Source organism: Quercus robur, chromosome 2 (genome assembly GCF_932294415.1).
Source record: "Quercus robur chromosome 2, dhQueRobu3.1, whole genome shotgun sequence".
Taxonomy (NCBI): Eukaryota; Viridiplantae; Streptophyta; class Magnoliopsida; order Fagales; family Fagaceae; genus Quercus; species Quercus robur.
Genome location: NC_065535.1, coordinates 1984984 through 1999817, shown reverse-complemented (window position 1 = coordinate 1999817; position 14834 = coordinate 1984984). Strand labels below are relative to the sequence as shown.

Genomic DNA, 14834 nt, shown 5'->3' with positions numbered 1-14834 from the left:
ATTTGGACAAAAATTTACAAAAAAAGATTCACTTTTACGTTCTCTTCTCTCATTAATAAAGAATGATATAGGAGTAATGTGTTAAAATAAATAAAGTAACGTTTTGATGTACTAAAGTAGAATTGTTTTGTCAAAGGTCTTGTAGCTGAATTGACACCTCCCCATGCACAAAGTGCTTCGAATACTGAATTCGAGTTGTGGGTTAGCAACATATTGTAATTATCTCTAAAAAAAATGTATAGTATTGTTTTATAGCACACTGAATGATAAGCCATCTCATCATGACTCCCTTGTTAAAAATCAAGTAAAAATATCAAAATTTTATGTAACATTAACTTTAAGATCAAGAGCCATGCTTACTATTGTCTACACATCTTGTGAGTGAAGTGATTAAGGCATATAGTGGGGGACATTTGGGTGGTCTGCAACTAGGTGTACAATGAGGCACACATGTGATGTACTATCTGACCCTCATGGGTATAATCTTCAATGAGTTGTTCCACTAAACTCAAAATCATAATTAATACTAATTATTTTCTCAAAAAAATAATTAGTACTAATTATTCATTATTTGTAATGCCTTTAATATCAATGGTGCTAGATTAATCTAGTTATTCATTGGAGAGACAAGTTAATCATAATACCCACACTATATATATGCCCAAATCAACATGTCCGTACACATGCATACATGCAACGTACAGTACGTAGTATACAATATTATTAGCGCTATATACCCTATATATAAAGTTATATACCTTAAATTAATACTCTCTCAAAATAATTTGAGAAATTGTGTACTTTCCAACTAATATAGGTAATCTGATGTTAGTTACGAATAGTCCTTAGCACATTATACAATAGTTTTTTTTTGGTAAATTTATTCAATAGTTTATATATTTAACTCTTAGCTATGACCTATGTGCTTAGTTACTAAAGCACATACATGATATATTAACATTTAAACGTTTAATCCTGTGCGAGACACGGGATTGACACTGTCTATAGAATAAACTAATTTATATTGGAAAGTGCAAAACTTAGAAGATAAACGAAAAGAAAAGGTAAAAAGAGCCTAAATATATTCTCTTTATCATGCGTTCTTATATATAGTACATCCACTTTCCATGTTGTTCCACTTATGTCTTGATTCTGTGCATTCCATACATTGCATACTTTGTAGTGGTTTACAGTTAGTTCTAATGAGAAAATTATTTAATATTTCTATATGACAATGATGTAGTACTCTACACTAACAAATATAAACCATTTACTTTTAAATTATGATACAAACTCAGAAAGTAATATGAAAAAATTTAATCAGTATTAATTGACTTGTATTTATTGGTGCAGAGTAAGAGAAATTATTGGCTCTTGTACTTGAGAAATGTCCTCTCATCATAATGAATAATTTTTGTAAAGTATTATGTATTTTCAAGTTTTTTATCATTAAATAAATTATTTGTGTTTAAATCTCACTTCAAAATATATATATATATATATATATATATATATATTTTGATCTAATGATAAAAACAATTATCATGGACTAAATATCATAAATTTCAAATATTATTGTAGCTATAAATTTTTTTTTTTTTTAAGTTGTATACTTGAAGAGATCAAGAGATTTCTTTGTCATGGTCAACCTATAAGGACAAAGAGATATGGGACTTTCATAATTCCACAAACCGGATTCGTTTCCCTACTCATTTCCTTCCTTTGTTTAATAATCAGTCCCCACGCCCTTCTCACAAGAATACCTTTTAACACATATTCCTCCATTAATTTTTTTGGAACAAGAAGACCTTACTGCCTTCATATATACGTGCTCTTTCTACTTCAACAATAATAAGGCTTTCTTACAACATGGGTCTCGATGATGTTTGTAACGCAGGCCTTGCTCTTGCACTAGGCTCCCACGACAAGCAAGAAAATCACGATCACTTGCAGCCTGATCATCATCAAGAAAAGAAGAAAAAGAAGAGGAAGAAGGAGAAGTTTTCTCTAAAGTATGACCACCTTTTCCCTTCTCTTACGTTAGGCCCATCGGATGAGACTTCTTACACATACCAATTGGCTACAACAAAGAAAGAAGCTGGAAAAGCAGTACTAGGTGGTGATTCTGTGGATTATTTGCCTAATAAACAGGCATCTTCTCTTAGTGCAGTATCATCTTTTTCTAATTCATCTAGCATCAAGAGGGAGAGAGAATTATCTGGTGGTGAAGAAGAGATTGAGGTAGAGAGAGTCTCTTCAAGGGTAAGCGATGAAGATGAGGAAGCTAGTCCAAGGAAGAAACTTAGACTCACCAAAGAACAATCGGCTATCTTAGAAGACAACTTTAAAGAACATGCTACTCTCAATCCTGTAATTATTTCATCTTTCTTTATCTTTGTATTCCATCTATCTCTATGTATAGTAGCATCTATGTTCTTGTGCTATATAAATTATAATCATTATCAGTGTTTTTATTGAAGTTATGCATTTCTTTTTTAAGACTGATAAATTTGTTTCTCTTTTGTATTTTTATTTTTGTGCTTTGGAATTATCAGAAGCAAAAACAAGACTTGGCACACAAGTTGAATCTACGGCCGCGGCAAGTAGAAGTGTGGTTCCAGAATCGGAGAGCCAGGTAATTAACCTAAACCATGAAATTGATCCATTTCTCTTTTATTTATTTATTTTTTTTTTTTTTATGATTGCATGAATAAGTTTTTATTCATTTTCCCTTGTATATGTATAGGACTAAGCTGAAGCAAACTGAAGTAGATTGTGAATTATTGAAGAAATGCTGTGAAAGACTAACAGATGAGAACAAGAAGCTACAGAAAGAGCTCCAGGAGCTTAAGTCACTGAAACTATCTGCACCCTTTTATATGCAGCTTCCTGCAGCCACTCTCACTATGTGTCCCTCTTGTGAAAGGATTTGCAATGGTGGTGATGGCTCTTCTACAAGTCCTTTCTCGATTGGACCATCAAAGCCTCACTTCTTTAATCCCTTCACACATCCATCTGCAGCTTGCTAGAGGCAAGTTAAGAAGGCCAGAACACCGATGTTTTTGTTCGGCGCTTCTGTTCTGTGTCATATATATATAGGAAGAATTGGCTTATTAATTAATTTGTAGAGACTATATATATATATATATATATATTTCTGTGGTGTAAGAATTAGTTAATTCAGTCTCTAAGACGATCCCTTTCTTTCTTTTCTGTACGTGTTTATAATTATTTTTAAAAATTCTATGAAGGGATTCTTCCTTTTTTATACTAGCTGGAAAAAAATTAGTCAATGATTTTGATTCATTTATATTAGTGAACAGTTTTTGTTATCCAGCAGGGTTAGAAAGTGTGAAAAACAATGTTAGAAAAAAAAGAACTAATGTGTGTGGAAACTGCAAACCATACCATAATCAGTTAGGTAATTAAGGCACCTGTAAAATTAATAAATGATGAGGATATTTATGGGAAATACCCTTTTACTCAACCTAGTTTGCACTACCTTTCGGCAAAAGTTGTTGGTTGAAGCACCTTTCTTAGAGGTGGGTTTAATTATCCGAAGGTTCCTACCTTGCTTGGATGTAATTGTTGATGCGTTAGTTTGTTTGGAGGTGTGTCACCGCGTGACTTCTATACGAAAAAGTTTTCCATGCATTTTATATATACATCATTTTCCTCATAATATATAACTCTTTCATAATTGTAAGATGAACAATATTATAAATATAATATTTTTCATAATAAATTTTCACAATTGCTGAGTTATCGAATTGTCATCATTAATTCTTGTTTGGACTCATTACTAACTCTATTTTATTGTCTATCATTTAAAATTCGCCACCGTACAATTGTGAAAATAAAAAAAATAAAAAATAAAAAAACTTTTACTCTGATTTGTTGTGTGATCCACATACACGTATATATTGTGTATTAGGATAAAAGACCTAAGAACTAGAGGAGAGTAGATACACTAGCTAATTCAAACCGTCAACATGCATTAACTCTCTTGTATATATCTTTGTTTCTTTCAAGCAATGTTGTTGAAATCTTAGACTGAAATATGAAATACTAAAACATTGTACGCAGGCAGTGGGGACTCCAAAAAATTTTCTCATGCTGTTACTTAAGAAGTATAAATTATACAATTTAATAAAAAGAGAAATTCATATATTAACAATAACAACAATAAAAAAACACGCAAATATATAAAGTTTACAATTGCCTTCTACGCGTTTTCATATTTTGAAATCGTTGCATGATAGTGTCATTATCAATACAACAAGCTACATCTTTTTCAATGTACACAACCAAGCAATCATTTATTCACTGAATGTAGAGCAAATTATGGAGCAAAATTTAATTTTATTGGTATAAAAAAAACTGAGGGTGTTCCCAAATTTTTTTTGAAGGATAGACAAATAACAATTTTTAAATTATTATATATATATATATATATATATATAAAAAAAAAAAATTTCATGTTAGGGTAATCCTGAAATCGCCCTGGCCTTAAGGTGGCGCGGCCCCACACACATGACAACAGTGAGACTGTTAGGTATGTAGGGAAAATCCAATGTTAACAACCATTGAAATTAGCGCGTCCTTGCACATTTCCTTGCAATTTGCAAATCATGTTAGGTTGAACTTAACGACTTTCTCTAGCGTTTCAAATCATATTTATGCTCATATTAATTACAAAATCTACTTCCTAACTTGTTTGTTGTGCTTTACAAAAGAATTCTAATTGCGAATAATAATAGATCATTCAATAAATGCTTGTTCTTCTCAGTAATGGAGTTAGAAATTTGGGTCGGGAGCTAGGCAAGATTAAAAGACAAAATTGAATAACAAAGTAAATAACCAACTATATGCTAATGTAATTCTCATACACAATCTAACATAAAATGTAAACTTATAAATTATTTTTTCACACCTAGTTTAATTTACTTAATTGCCGTCGACGATTTTTTTCATATTTTAAAATCATTGCATGATTTCTTTACACTCAATAATCTTGAATATATCTTTATCAATATATGTGACTAAGCAATCATTTATCCATTGATATCTTATTCGATTGTGTAATCAATTATTAATTATATTCATTGCTAAAAAATTCTTTCAACAATAATTGTTGCAACTGGTAAGATCAATGACAAGGTTACTAACGAATAAAACAATGTATATAAAACATCCCTTTTCATTTCTACCATTATTTTAATATAAGAGTTGTTGGAGTGTAAGTTTATTTATGTGTAAGAGAAGCTGCCGTGGGAATTAAAAAAAGACAGAAGTTATTTTTCCTTTTGTGTAGTGGGGGCAAATAAGACATTTTTGTACAATATAGTAGCATTATTAGAGAAATTTTTAGAAATTCAAGGGGGTAGGGGGGCACTTGCCCCCCCTAGACACCCCCCTCCCTCCGCCCCTGGTTTCTCCTCATTACATAATAGTGAGTTTCATTAATTAAATTTATTGTGAGACTCATTACTTAAGTGAGAGCATGAAGCATGCATTTATAATGCACTAAGAACACTTAATAATTAATCCATAAGCTTATTAAGTATAGTTATAATTCATCAAAAGTCTTATAGTTTAGTGATATTATATAATTCTTCAATTAAGGGGAATTTGGATCCAAATATCCAATTTCAAACTTATTGTATAGGAATAAAAGATTAAAAAATAATGATGACAAGGGTTTCTTGCCACAAATAAATTGTGAGTGGATTCTTCTTACCATAAATTAGTGCATTTTATTTTAATTTTGTATTTTAAAAAAGTAGGCAAAGAGAATTGATTAGGTGATCACCCCAACCATCTCTCTAGATTTTATCTTACCGTTATACGAAAGCTTTTGGTAGTCAAAAATACAATCATGAAAGCAAGACACTAATATATAGTGAATGTTCTTTGTAATCGAAGTTGGTTTATAAGACAAGCTTTTTTGGCTTTTGGTGAAGAAGAAATTTGTACAGCAGCTGGGACGCAACTCACTGGAAATTGCTCCAAGGCCATTGCCCAAATTCTCGTGACCTTAACAACAATAATCAAAATTTTGGATAATGTTATGTACAAAATCTTTTTTTTTTTTTTTAAGATTAAAAGAAATAAATTAAGAGAGTATGTGGCTGGTTCATGATGCCCATCTATTCATTTTCAATTCGCATTAAATATCCATTCCTTCATTGCAAGCTAGCTCTTGGGCGGTTGGGCCTAATGTTATGTCTCTTTCAATCTATCTATTCATTTTTCTTGGTGTCTAGTTAATTAGTGCCTTTAAGGTATTTGTTAGTGAACAATTTTAAGAAAGTACATAGTATTAATATAATTTTTATGGGAAATAAAAAAAAAAATTCAATTACTTTTTTCTTTAAAAAATTCCCTCCTTATTGTTTTTTTTTCTTTAGTTTTCATTTTTCATTATAAGCTTTTCATATCATTCTCTTATAAGTTATAAGCTCAGGTGCCTACCCAAACGGGGACTATTCGCACCTGCAGGGTGTTGAGGGTGCTTAACAATCCCAAGAGATTTTCCTACCCATTAATTTAATATAGATGTCATTATATCTCCTAACAAATTGAAAGCACAAAAGTGACAAAAGTCACCACTGATTGAGCCAGTGACATGAACATCTAATTTATCATTTACCATGGGAAATTTTTTAAAAAAAATTTATATAGAAAAGAAAAGAAATTATATAGTTTCCTACTTTTGACCCCTTATTTAATATGCATAAAGTGGTAGTGTTGGGTAGAGAGTTAAAAAAAAAAAAAAAAGAGAGGCTTTTTTATATTGAAACGCAAGGGAAATACAGTTTTGTCACGGCACCTTAATGCTTAAAAGAAAGTGTGAAAAGAAATAATGGAAATAAATATTGTGGCGAGCGAATGAGCTAGGGAGAAGTGATAATCAAGCGTGATTGATGAGTAATTTTGACATGTTTTGCTTATTATTGAATAATCTGCACAGAGTTTCCTTTTTCTCTTTATAATGACTTCTTCTTCTTTTTTCGAAAAGTTTTTTATAATAAGATTGTTGCCCCAAGTTAGCACCTCATTCACTAGATATGATTAGCGGACTTTCTGGGGGAGTACTTAATTGATGGCACCATGATAGGATGTGTGTGGAGTTAGATGATTCAGATCTATTATATTATTGCTGGTTATGTTCGGGTATTTCAGTTCTCCAAGATCTAGGGTCGTAAACAAAATTGGTACTGTTAGTACAATTATTGAAGGTATATTTTTGCATTTAAATACACTTTAAAGTGTATTGTATTATTTCTCAAAATACACTTTAAAGTTTAAATGCCTTTTATCTTTTATTATAATTTTTCACAAGTATGTAACAAATAATAAAATAGTATTTATATACTAAATAACCAACGTGATTAGTGGCCTAATGGTTGGGACCTTGGGCCAACAAGATTCTATTATGTGAAGTGTCTTGAGTTCGAGTCACTTTTTTCTTATTAGTAATGTGTTGGTGCTCCTTATACTTTATTAAAATGAGGTCTTAGTTTGGAAGTGATTAAAAACTACTATGATTTTGTCCAAATACAAAACTTTAAACTTAGTCGTCATAATAAAATCGCAGCAATCTCATGAATGTAACCCTAATTTGGTAGAAGCAGGTAAATATGTACATTTGTGTGTGTGCTTGTGCTATGATCTTTTCTTTTTCTTTTTTTTTTTTCTTTTTTTTGGTAAACATGATCTTTTCTTTTATTCTTTGATTTCTGTTATTTGCATCCATAGATTTGGCTTATTTCCTGACACGCCAATTGTTTTCATGGGTCACCACTGTTGTCGTGATCATAATCATCAATTCACATTTCACACCATTAGTCTTTGCCATTATCCAAGTTAAGTCATACTGTTGTTTGTACATGTAGATAGATCTTTACTTCTTACTTCTTAGCACGCCCAGCCCAGTTCATAAAAGAAAGATTTCTTTTCTGAGTTTGTCTCATTTGGTGCAAAAGTAAGTCAGAGCCTTAATGGATTTGCATGGTAGATATGACAACATGAGTTAGGTTACTTTTCCACGTTAGCATGTCGAAGTCTTAATTTTGCATTAAAAAAATTAAAGCAAAGCAAATAATAATGAAATATAATAGAGGAAAAGGTTACGTAAATATTGTAGGATATCATAGGCAAGCTTCAGCCATGCTTCAATATGTCAGTTAGCGAACACTAACAATGGCCCATCACAAACCAAATCTTAGTTACATGCTTTTTGCAATACAATAAAATTATGGAACCACTTAAATCTATAACTTTGAAAATCTTTTAGACTATGTATGCGTTTTTTGGCATCTTATTTTAGTGGGTTTCCATGTAAAATCTTTTTTGCCCTTTTTAAAAAAAAAAAAAAAATTTGTGTTGTACTTTCAATAAATAAACGATTAGTAAAGTGTATTTAAACAGACTTTAAATATATATGTGCAGATTTGAATAAAACGAAGCTTTGATTAGTTCCTAATTTGTCAAATAGTAAAGTTGTATAGTCATGTCGTAAGTAATATAAGTTACTTTATTTGCAATATATATGTCTTGAAACGTGAAGAAATTGAAGAGATTTTTTTTTTTTTTTTTTTCTAGAATCAAACTGAAGAGATGAACATAAGTGAAGTAGTAGAAAGCCAGGATGGCTACTGTTTGAAAAATCAAAGAATTTTTTCTTTGTCAAATTCGATATCCTGCAAATACAGCAATTCCCATAAAGATGCAATTCCTGATTCCGGGTGTCGGTTTAGAAATACAAGAATCTCACTATTCTTTTCAAGAGGTGCTTGCTTTGTAGTACATGAATCCAACTTTAAAGTATATATGAACCCATAGGTACAAAGTATTAAACACATTATATTCCAATAGCATCTCTAAGAAAGAATAGCCACCATTATGCCAAGTTGCATGCTTTCAGGCCATTACAAAGACTACATTATTGAGTGTACTGTTGCATAATTCAAAGAAAAAGGATCCAAAAAAACTTTCCAAATGTTCATCTCCAAATAATGTATGCTAAAAAGCATAGTGAGTGGTGACAATTTGACTCTGTCTAACCTAGACTCCCGAGAATATGCATATTCTTGCTCTCTTTTGTTTTTTAAATTTAATTAACTTTTTTTTCTTATAATTTGGGTGTCGGCTCCGATGTGTCATATCCCACACACATCAAGTAATTACTATGAGAAATTAGAAATTCTTGGAGTAGTCCATTCTCTTAACTAAGAGACTTTAGGGGGTGTTTGGTACATGCACTTAAAACTAAAAACATGTGTGAAAATGTGTTGGTAAAAAAGTGTGTGAAAATACATGTAATTTTGTTTAAAAACTGAAAACATATGTTTGAATAGATGTACCAAACAGAACCTTAATAATCTCTTGAATAACATGAAATTCACCATTAAACCGACCCCTTAGAATTTTTAATTTAATTAAATTGTTTATTAAAACTCATATATTTTAATTGAGAAGATAGCTCCCTCGTATGCTATATACGGCGTGAAGTGTGAACGTACATCATCCAATGAACTTAAGTAGAAAGTAGAAAGCAACTTTGTGGGGAATACAATTTCCCCGCACGACAGCGTTGCAGATAACATTTATTTAATTAAGTGGGCCCTTGCTCTTTAATGCTTGGTCGGCCCAACTTTGGGTGTGGCCGATGGGTCAAATCTAGTATCTACTAGTGTGAAAGCAAAATTTGAAAATATTGCTCTTCACTGTTCGGGTTGTTCCTAGAGTGAATACTCCCTCTAGCGCAATCAATATCATCTTCATCTTTTTCTTTTTTCCTTTTTTTTTTTTTTTTTTTTTTACTTTTTATTGTTGAACGTTGAACATCATTCATTTATTGGAAATAACTAAAAATAACTGTCACTTGCTACCTCCTCAAAAAAAAAAAAAAAAAAACAACTGTCACTTGCTTCACTTTGGATTTGAGAAGGATGAGCCCAACCAAAACTTCTCAGCCCCTTTCTTTTTCTAGGCCCAACACAAGGTACAAACTATTCCAATATATATATATATATATATGCTACTGCAGTTTTTTTTTTTTTTTTAAATGCTAACGATAGCTATATGCTTCAGCTTTAGAAGTTGGACAAGTCGAATATTTTTGTAATCTGTATGGATTTGCTAAAACCTAACCTAAACTCTACAAATACTTAATACTTATATTATTAATTCATTATATAAAGCCTACATTGATCTCTCAATAAATTTGGTTTTCCAACCATCTATAATGAATTGAAATATATATCACCTTAAAATTTGGGTTGGGAAAATTGACAGAAAAAAATAATACTAAAAATGTTTGCTGAAGCTAGTAGGGAGACAAGAATTATTACAAAGCCAAGCTGTATGCATGAATACAAACATTTTCCCATCTTTGTCATCAGATGTTGAATTCGTTCTTTTTGGTAACCATATACCTTGCAGCCATATATATAATACTATCAGCCAAACACTTTCCCCATCTTTGCCATTTGGTCTTTAATTCCTGCATGAAGTACTAGTCCGTTGCATTATTTATTTATTTTTTTCCAACTAATTGCAACAAATCTTACATGTGTATTTCATGAATATGACAATATGTAGTTTTAATTCACATATGATTTCTAACATTTTCTCTTTTTTTCTTTTTTCTTTTTTTCTTTTTATATTTTAGGATAACCTCTTGAATAAGTTTGAATAAGGATCCTCCCCATTTCAAGTTGAATTAATTTTTTTTTTTTTTTAATTTAGCAGTATACATGATGTCACGTGGATCCTATATACCTTTGGATTTATAATAATAAATTTTAACCATAAAATGGATACATTTCAAATAGAGATAATACTTCTTTGAAAAAAATATTTAGTTTCAATCCCAAAGTAATTAAGCAACGGAAGAAATTAGTCAAGGTATGTTTTTATTTCAAATAATTGATAGCCCAAACAATTATCTCAACCATAATTATAACTCACTAAATCTAAAATCAATAATAATAATAATAAACATTAAAAGCAACTAGGGACAGACCCAGGTGGGGGCCTGCGCCCCCACAAGTCCAAAAGAATTTTTTTTTTAATAGTTATTATATGTTTAATTTTTGTTGTTGGGCCTCCTTCCAAAACCTTAGGTCTCCCTTCTTCTCAATAAGTCTAACTAGTCTCATCCAAATAGCAACTATTCAATCCAAAAATTTAACAAAAATAATAAAAATATTCACAATAGTGATTGTATTTTAGCAAAAAAAACTATATTACCACCAAAGAACCAAAAAATATGTGTTATTGGAAAAACTAAAGCTAAATTTTTTGCAACTATAGTAAACTGGTATAAATACTAATTGACTATAACAAGTTGTTAAAATAAAATACAATATTTTATTAAGATTATATGTCTTCTTTCAATTAAAAAACTCGAATTCTCTTTCTTCCTTTATTATTTTAATGAGTTGTTTGTATTATTTTAGATGACATGATTAAAAAATAAAAAACATTTAATGTTGGATGTATTGTAAAGTGAAGTGGTAAAATAAATAAAATAACTTTTTGAGGTGCTAATAGCTAAAATCTTTACCATCACCACTGTGAATGCTCTAACTTCAACAAAAAAAAAAAAAAAAAAAAAAAAAAAAAAAAACTTTGCCAACCTAGTATTAAAAAATAAACATTATTTTGTTTTTGTTTTTTATCTTTGTTGGTAAATGATTACATCTTGATGTATTTAAAAACAACGATTTTAAGTATTTATAATTTTTTTAATACTATATGGATGCCTATTTGGAGTGTTTTTTTTTTTTTTTCCCCCTTTATACTCCAACCCCTACTAGCTTAAAATCCTGGGTCTACCCTTGAAAACAACACATGACAAAGTGGAAAATTAATGAAGAATCTCTTTAAAGGAAAAACCATTCTTGTGGATCCAACCTTGTAGGAAATGCACTAATAAAAGAAATAGTTACAATCGTCTAAACTTATAAAACCTTTGTTGTCCTAGACTTTATATACAACCTTAATAAACACCTCATTTTCCTTCCTACTGTAGTGGTCTTGAACTTTGGAATTTTACTGCAAAATCTTTCTTCACGAACAAACTTGACTACTACATAACCGAAACTTTGGTGCTTCAAAGAATTTTTCTGAATGTAACAAACTCTGTGGTTTTAATGAATCTCATTTTAAGTTTAAGGATGAATTTGTTGGAAAATCTGGTTTTGCATCTCATACAAAATACACAACGGAAGCAATAAACACGGATCTACTTCATTCATGAGAGATAATATGTAACCTTGAATTTTAGAACAAAGAATAAAAAGCGTACCTTGATATAGTGAAATTCAAAGAAAAGTAGTCTCTCAATCAATCTTTATGTACATTGATTCTTAAAGAAAATTCTTCTTCTTTTCATTGTAGAGAAAAGCTATTTTGTTTTCTTTTCATCATATGTACATTTAACTGCCTTGGCAGTTACTTTATTTAATAACTCTTATTAAATAAATAACTGATTATTTAATTGGGTTAACTTTCTGGGCCAGCCCAATTGGGTTTTAGTTTGTGGCTTGAGATGGGACCAAAGGGAACAAATAAGACTCTAACTCTAATAGGCCTTAGGTTTATCTGTCAACTCTTGACAAGTCTAAAGTTACAATTAATTATATTTAATACCACTATATAAATATAATTGCTCTCTAAGCCTTATTAATAAATTATATCCCAAGACTCTAATGATATCATTTGACCCCTCTATGAAATATCCAGTAGTGAATAAAGTCATAATGAACTGTCACTTTGCAAACAACTATTTTATCCTTGAGTACCCAGTTTAATCTTTTAGTTATTCATATTTATTGAAATCCAATTTCAATAAATATAAACTTTAGTAAGGAGTTACTAAAGTGGGCACCTTAAATAACCCGTTCCTATTAAATTTATCTCAAGGGGATATTTCATGTCTCTATCAAAAGAGATTATGGTTTTCATCTTGAGAATATATGTTCCCTCAACACTATGTGTGGTTATCCAACATACTGAGGTTTTGACCGTCAATATTAGATCTCACTCTTGATATATCAAAGTAACCTACATTTCATGATCGAGTTCACTATCCTTTTAGGATTGAGAGTTTATGAAATTAGAAGTCGTGATATTAATCATTCAGGTGACAGTTGTTGATTAAATAATTAATCTCACAGCAGTCTAGTTCAATATGTCTTAACACTTAAAACACATCACCACATCAACTAGAAGTCTCCACTTCCATGATCAAGACAAACTATCTTAGTTGATGTGTTATAGTCTTCACAAATGAAACGCCCAATTTCATCACCGACTACGAACTATATTTTGAGTATACAAGGAACTTGTGATTTATATCTTCTATGACTAAATCACATACAATACATCTCAAAGATTACGATAATGTTCTATTAGTTCATTTATAAATAGTCTGATATAATTAAACAATTTATTTATTTATAACATGCTAATAAATTGGATTTTAGAGCATAAACCCCAACAGAATTAACTCGAAGGATTTTTTATTTAGGATCAAGGGTAAAGGCTCTCAAGATTTTCTATGTATGACCTACCTCTTCCTTTGTAAATTGTGATTTAGAGGGTATATATAAATATGAAAAAAGCTAGGGTAAATTGGACTTCAAATAGAGCTCAAAACTAGGTTTTCATAATCTTGATGAAGCGAGGTTTGAGCTAGTGTCGTGCAAAGTTTTTGCCAAACTTTAATGATTGCTCGAGCGAATCCAACTCTCACTAGATTGAAACTTCATGTCTTCAAATTCTTCCTACAACTTTTTGCAAGGACTTTAACCTAACTTAAATACATTAATTACAAACCTCTTTAACACATAATTTGTCACATAGAATTTAGCAATTTTAAAATTTTACATTTTCCTAACAAGTTAGCCCTAGTTTCAACTCTTCTTTCTTTCAACTATCAATTGCTTACATTTTATAAGTCTAAAGCACTTCTCCCACAGCAAAATGCTTAAGTAAATGGCATTGGGAAAAAGTGTTGAATTCTTCCTAGCAAGGACATCCCTAGGCTAACGAGGTATCTCATGTATCTATTGCATGCAATGAAACAATGTTATAATCCTAATGTCCTACATGGATTAAGTATAAGTTTTAACAATGTGTTTATGAACTCTTAGGCACCTTCCCCTTGCAATCCTGTCTTCAAGGATGAGTTCTACCCATATGTTCCTAATATTCGGTATCAAAGCCAACCACCACCTAAGTAATCAGGTGTAACTCATTGAGTATGGGATCAAATGAATTGTGGCTTTGTCGTCAGATCTCCCAGGGGGGGGGTGGGCGATCTAGAGGTTAGATTAAAATAACTGACAAGTGAGGGGAGCCACCAAAAGAGAAAGGACTACCATTGGGCCAATGTCGCTAGAGTGAGCTGTTGTGAATATCGACGGAGCGTGGTAGTATGTTATGATCTTAATGTTCAACATGGATTAAGTATAACCATGTGTTTACAAGCTCTTAGGCACCCTCCCTTTGCAAGCCGGTTTTCAAGGTTGAGTTCTACCCATGGGTTCCTAACAAACACTCACAACATATGAGTCCTATCGGAATGTAGTACTCAAGTATTGTTAGTTTTCCACTACATGCAACAGACAAGATAAGATATTTTTTTCTAGGCTAACACTCCACCCACACAAATATTGACCACCATCGTCATAAGCTTGTCTAGTTCTTGACTCTAGATATGACAAATGAAAGCTATGCTTCTAATACGAAGCCATGAACAAACAATCTAACTGAATATTTTAGTTACAAGACCCAAAAAAAAAAAAATGAAGATAGTA

The 14834-nt window shown here is 31.0% G+C and overlaps 1 protein-coding gene across 1 annotated transcript; it reads left to right on the top strand.

Annotated features, from left to right (window-relative positions):
- The first annotated feature begins 1679 nt into the window (after positions 1–1679).
- On the top strand, positions 1680–3273 carry LOC126708942 (homeobox-leucine zipper protein HAT22-like). The gene is made up of 3 exons (XM_050408971.1): positions 1680–2370; positions 2556–2635; positions 2747–3273. The coding sequence occupies exons 1-3, from the start codon at positions 1870–1872 to the stop codon at positions 3027–3029; spliced, it is 864 nt and encodes a 287-aa protein (XP_050264928.1). The 5' UTR covers positions 1680–1869; the 3' UTR covers positions 3030–3273.
- The last annotated feature ends 11561 nt before the right edge of the window (positions 3274–14834 follow it).